At 38.4% G+C, this 6,033-nt stretch overlaps 1 protein-coding gene and 1 pseudogene across 1 annotated transcript; both read left to right on the top strand.

The window, feature by feature from the left end:
• Positions 1 to 215: 215 nt before the first annotated feature.
• On the top strand, positions 216 to 884 carry LOC145075358 (AP2/ERF and B3 domain-containing transcription factor RAV1 pseudogene; annotated as a pseudogene).
• A 369-nt stretch (positions 885 to 1,253) lies between these two features.
• LOC145072534 (Leucine-rich repeat transmembrane protein kinase family protein) lies at positions 1,254 to 5,460 on the top strand. The gene is made up of 2 exons (XM_079018980.1): positions 1,254 to 4,625; positions 4,709 to 5,460. Exons 1-2 carry the CDS (start codon positions 1,751 to 1,753, stop codon positions 5,236 to 5,238), a joined length of 3,405 nt encoding a protein of 1,134 aa, XP_078875106.1. The 5' UTR covers positions 1,254 to 1,750; the 3' UTR covers positions 5,239 to 5,460.
• Positions 5,461 to 6,033: the final 573 nt, after the last annotated feature.

Genomic DNA, 6,033 nt, shown 5'->3' with positions numbered 1-6,033 from the left:
CCGTTCAATTCCGACAACCACCGCCCTTCACATTGGGCAACCCCATCAACTATTATACTCAGCCTTTCTCTTACACCCAATTTATATATATCATATTTCTCTCTCTCTCTCTCTCTCTCTCTATATATATATATATATATATATATATATATATATATATATATATAAACTCATTCTTCTTCTTGCTACTCTCTCCTTCAAGAACACTAATTATAATGGAAGGAAGTTCCACTGATGATCAAAGAACAACTACAGAAGCAACTTCAATAGTTGCAGCACCGGTGACTATGCCTCCACTGATCGGCAGTGGGGGCAGCATCCGATGAAGCGGGGTTGGAAGCTAGTTTCTTGAATTCTCATTTAAAAGCTGAGATCGTTGATATGTTGAGGAAACGCACATACAATGATGAACTAGAACAAAGTAAGAGAAGCTGCAGCTTAAAAAAAACCTTTTACAAATGGGTATAGATCGGGTGACAACCCGGTCAACGCTCGGGAACAACTTTTTAAGAAGACAGTCACCCCAACGACATTGGAAAACTGAACCGGTTAGTGATACCAAAGCAGCATGCAGAAAAGCACTTCCCGTTGCAAACCGAAAGCACTTCCAAAGGTGTTCTTTTACATTTCGAAGACATCGAGATGAAAGTATGGAGATTTCATGATTTCGTTACTCATACTTTAATAGTAGCCAGAGCTACATTTTAACCAAAGGTTGGAGTCGATTCGTAAAGGAAAAGAACTTAAAAGCTGGTGAGACTGTGAGCTTTCAGAGATCCACAAGTTCAGACAAACAACTTTACATCGACTGGAAGACAAAAAACGGGTCAGGTAGATCCAATATTCAAGAACAAGCAACTTTACAACATGTTCAAGAATGGTAGTGATGCATGTGACGAATGATGCTAGCAAATGACCAACCACAAAAGAAATTGAAATCATAGGGACCATTCTTATAAATTATAATAACTGCTTAACGGAAGATCTGTTAAAAACTAACGAAAATGACTTAATAAACATGTAAATTGTAAGTTTAATGACCTATTAAGCAAAAAAAATACTTTAGTGACCAAATATGATAAATGACATAGTTGCTCAAGCTATAGTGACATTTACTTATTAAATTTGGCGTGTCTTTTGCTCGTACATAATTTGTTATTTGTTACTTTTATTTTTTGAAATTACCATAAAAGACAATGGGTCATGTTAAGACAGAAGGAATCTATAATAACTGGATCGTCCTTTTCAATTCAAAAGTGGCGCAAGTCTCGACACCCAAACACACACAAGCGTTGAACTTTTAGCCTCAACCACTACACTCATCACTCATTATATAAATAGCCATTGAAGAAAACCAAGCAAAACCCACTATCCTCGCACATGATTTCATCGTAGTCTTCGTTCCCAATGCTGTTAATGGAGGTCAATCTATTGTACATTGTGCTTCTTTCGCTTGTTTTTTGATACTCACCTATTTGAATGCCCAAAAACAAAAGGAAAAAAGAAAATAACACAAATCAAGAAATTTGCAGAACCCCGAGGTAGAAGATGATAATGGAGGTGAATGTGAATGTGAAATGGTTGTTAATTGTTAATTACTGTTCCCAATTTCTCTGTCTTTCCTTTTCTTGCTTTCCTTCAAAGCAATTTTTGTCTAATTAACGAATACCAGTTTTAGAGAGAGTGAAACACATCGATGCAACAAAACCTAGAAGTTTAATCTGGGAATCGAGCCCCCACAAATTTGCAAATGCCGATGTTAAGGCACAACCACTATCTCTTCTTGCTTCTATCAATTGTTGTTTTTGTTGTTGATGCTTCAAACGATGAAGCTGTTGTTTTGCTTTCATGGCTTCACTCGTCCTCAACTACTTCACTAGACTCTTCATTTTCCAACTGGAACCCATCCGATCAAAATCCTTGTAATTGGTCTTACATCACATGTTCTCCACAAAAATATGTTACCAAGATCGATATCCAGTCTATGGAATTAGCCCTTCCTTTTCCTTCCAACCTCTCATCGCTTAAATCCCTCGACACTCTCATCATTTCCGGTGCTAATTTAACCGGAAAGATCCCAGATGATATCGGAGAATGTAGTGCGCTCCAAGTGTTTGATGTAAGTTCCAATACTCTCGTGGGGAGTATTCCGACATCAATCAGTAAGCTTGTGAATCTTCAAGATTTAATATTGAACTCCAATCAACTCTCCGGAATCATCCCACCACAGATTGGTAATTGTACAAGGTTGAAGAATCTTGTCTTGTTCGATAATTATTTAACTGGGGAGCTTCCTGTTGAGCTTGGAAATCTTTCAATGTTAGAAGTTATTAGGGCTGGAGGGAACAAAGACATATCTGGAAAAATCCTTTACGAGTTGGGAAACTGTCGAAATCTAAAAGTTTTGGGTCTTGCTGTCACTAAAATATCCGGGTCGATTCCTAGTTCTTTGGGTAGTCTAAGCAAGCTTCAAACTTTATCAGTTTACACAACACAACTTTCTGGTGAAATCCCGAAGGAACTCGGCAACTGTTCTGACCTCATCGATCTATATCTATATGAAAATGATCTCACTGGTTCACTTCCATCTGAATTGGGGAATCTTCACAACTTAGAGAAGCTTATGTTATGGCAAAACAATCTTGTCGGATCGATACCTCCAGAAATTGGAAACTGTAAGAGTTTAAAAACCATTGATCTCTCTTTAAACTTTTTCTCCGGTGTCATTCCTTGGTCATTTGGCAATCTCATCGATCTTGAAGAACTGATGCTGAGTAACAACAGTCTCTCAGGCTCCATCCCACCTGTTCTTTCAAATTGTACAAATCTAATACAACTGCAGCTCGATAGAAACGCGTTTTCAGGATCGATCCCGATGGAGCTCGGGATGTTACCTGAGTTATCTGTCTTCTTTGCTTGGCAGAATAAACTTGAAGGGGACATTCCATCAACAATGGCAGGTTTGAAGAGTCTCCAGTCTCTTGATTTGTCTCATAACTTTCTTACTGGTAGCTTACCATCTGGTCTTTTTGAACTAAAAAACCTAACGAAGCTTCTCTTGATTTCAAATAGCATCTCGGGTTCCATCCCTTCTTCTATAGGGAACTGCAGCTCACTCATTAGACTTAGGCTAGTAAATAACAAAATTACTGGACCTATTCCTAAAGAGATTGGGTTTCTTGAAGATCTTGATTTTCTCGACATATCTGAAAACTATCTCACAGGAGTAATCCCAGATGAAATCGGAAATTGTACGCATCTTCAAATGGTGAACCTAAGCAATAACTCCCTTTCTGGTACTTTACCTAGCTCGCTATCTTCTTTAATGAACCTTCAATCTTTAGACGTTTCAAGCAATCAGTTCATCGGTCAAATTCCCGAGAGTTTTGGTCAACTTGCTTTCATTAACAGACTTGCGATTAGTAGAAACTCGTTATCTGGATCGATTCCTACAACGCTTGGTTTATGTTCAAATCTTCAGTTTCTTGATCTTAGTGGCAATAAACTCTCGGGTAACATTCCGGTTGAGCTTTTCAGTTTAGTTTCATTAGATATCGCATTGAATCTAAGTTGGAATTTGTTAAACGGAACAATCCCGGTTGAAATATCTTCATTAAACAAACTCTCAGCACTAGACCTTTCACATAACATGCTCACTGGAGATTTAATGGCGCTTTCCAGCCTTGTGAATCTTGTTTCCTTGAATGTCTCTTACAACAATTTCACCGGTTTTCTACCTGACAGCAAGCTTTTCCGGCAGTTATCCGTCCAAGAATTGGCCGGAAACGAAGGGTTGTGTCCGTTGGGACGGAATTCCTGTTTCCTCGGTCAAACCGGAACCGGAATCGCTACCAGACGCAGTATCCGCCAGTCAAAGAAACTGAAAGTTGCTATAGCTTTGTTAGCTGTTGCAGCAGTGGCATTGGTGATTCTAGGGGTAATAGCGGTTTACCGAGTTCCAAAAGTTAAGTCGCAAGATAACGATTCCGAAACCGGTAATTGGAGTTCATCAAATTGGAAATTCACACCGTTTCAGAAGCTTAGTTTTACAGTGGATCAAATATTAAGATGTCTGGTTGAAACTAATGTGATCGGAAAGGGGTGTTCCGGTGTAGTCTATCGAGCAAGTCTTGACCATGGTGAAGTGATTGCAGTCAAGAAGCTCTGGCCCACAACAATGGCAGCAGCATACTGTGAAAACGACCGGGCACCCTCGACTGGAATCCGCGATTCCTTTTCAACCGAGGTCAAAACCCTTGGTTTGATCCGTCACAAGAACATCGTCCGATTCCTGGGTTGTTGCTGGAATAGGAATACAAGGCTGCTGATGTATGATTACATGCCTAACGGGAGTTTGGGAAGTGTTCTACACGGGAATAGCGGATGCTGCTTGGAATGGAATCTAAGGTATCAGATAATATTGGGTTCGGCTCAAGGATTGGCTTATTTACACCATGATTGTGTGCCTCCGATTGTTCATAGGGACATTAAGGCGAATAATATTCTCATCGGGCTTGATTTTGAGGCTTACATAGCTGATTTTGGGCTTGCAAAACTTGTTGATGATAGAGATTTTGCTAAATCTTCAAGCACTGTTGCTGGTTCTTTTGGTTACATCGCGCCAGGTTAGTTCCACTTCCACCAATATTAATTACAAAATTGCCATCTATTAATTTATTATATTATATGATAATAAAATAAAATGCAGAGATTGGGTACATGATGAAAGTAACAGAAAAGAGCGATGTATACAGCTTTGGTGTAGTGATGCTAGAAATATTAACGGGTAAACAACCGATCGACCCAACCATAGAAGACGGGCTCCACATTGTGGACTGGGTCAGACAAAAGAGAGGCGGTGTACAAGTTTTGGACAGGAGCCTGCGGGCCCGGCCCGACCCTGAGCTGGAGGAGATGATGCAAAGTATAGGAGTGGCTTTACTTTGTGTTGCCCCTTCACCTGATGACAGGCCTTCCATGAAAGATGTGGAAGCAATGTTGAAGGAGATAAGACATGATAGAGAGGAAGGTTCAAAACCCGAGTCTATGATGATGCTCAAAGGTTCGTCTGCAACTGGAAGTGTTGATGATGGGGAAGAAAAGGAAAAGTGTAAGGAGAATGAAGGCCCATCAACCGATGCAATGAAGTGCTTGTACATTGAAAGTAATAACTCCAGCTTCTCTGCTTCGTCCTTGTTGTACTCTTCTTCTTCCACTGCCGGAAAAAATGGAGTTTAGTAGATGGCTGGTTTATGGATTGATTGTAGAGTTGAGAGTGAGTGTTTTTCCATGTTTTTGGAGAGAAAAAGAAGAAGAAATAATTGGAGTTTGTTTGTGGTTGATGTTTTGGAGTTTTTCTAGTTTTATATTTATTTTTTGAAAATCTAATTGAGAATAAATGACTTTGAATGTCGAATGGTCTTGATGAGAAATCAAATATCCTCTAAGCTTTTGTTCTTAGTTCCTACCTATGTTCTTATTCAAGACAAATCTCAAAATCAAGAGAAAGAAATCAAATATCCTCTAACCTTTTGTTCTTAGTTTCTATCTATTTTCTTATTTGAGACAAATGTCAAAATACAAAAACTTCAAACCTACGACCTTAACATAATTCAAATTGTAATGTAAGGACGGAATTTATAATTTACTCCATTTTTATGTTAATCGGCTGAAAATATAGGGATTTCCCTCCGATAACACACCATTTTAGAACATGAATTTCAGTTAATTAGGATTTATTTTCGAATTTTGGCGAAGCCTACTCTAAACTAAAACTGTTATTTATATAGATCTTGATCATTATGTAACTTTGAAAATTGTTTTGCAATTATTATTATTTTTTTCTTTGTAAAGCATAAAATCAAACACTTATCTTGTTCCATTTTAATTACGTCACATTTTTTATAGGGTTATTATTTATCAAAGAAGCAAAGATGAGGAGAGAAGATGGTGACGATAGAGATCATCGTTTCTATGTGGAAATTGTCTTCCTTTTTGATTTTGGGCTTCAATGACGTTTTGTGTTTACAAATT

The sequence above is a fragment of the Lactuca serriola genome, chromosome 9 (assembly GCF_051521515.1).
Source record: "Lactuca serriola cultivar US96UC23 chromosome 9, Lser_US96UC23_V15, whole genome shotgun sequence".
NCBI lineage: Eukaryota > Viridiplantae > Streptophyta > Magnoliopsida > Asterales > Asteraceae > Lactuca > Lactuca serriola.
Note: the sequence above shows the minus strand (reverse complement) of the source record. Positions and strands in the feature narration are given on the sequence as shown.

Bases quoted from the DNA above. Each gene is read 5' to 3' on its own strand.
- LOC145072534 (XM_079018980.1), top strand. From the start codon at position 1,751: ATGCCGATGTTAAGGCACAACCACTATCTCTTCTTGCTTCTATCAATT. The intron at 4,626-4,708 runs GTTAGTTCCACT...AATAAAATGCAG, and splicing joins TTTTGGTTACATCGCGCCAG to AGATTGGGTACATGATGAAA.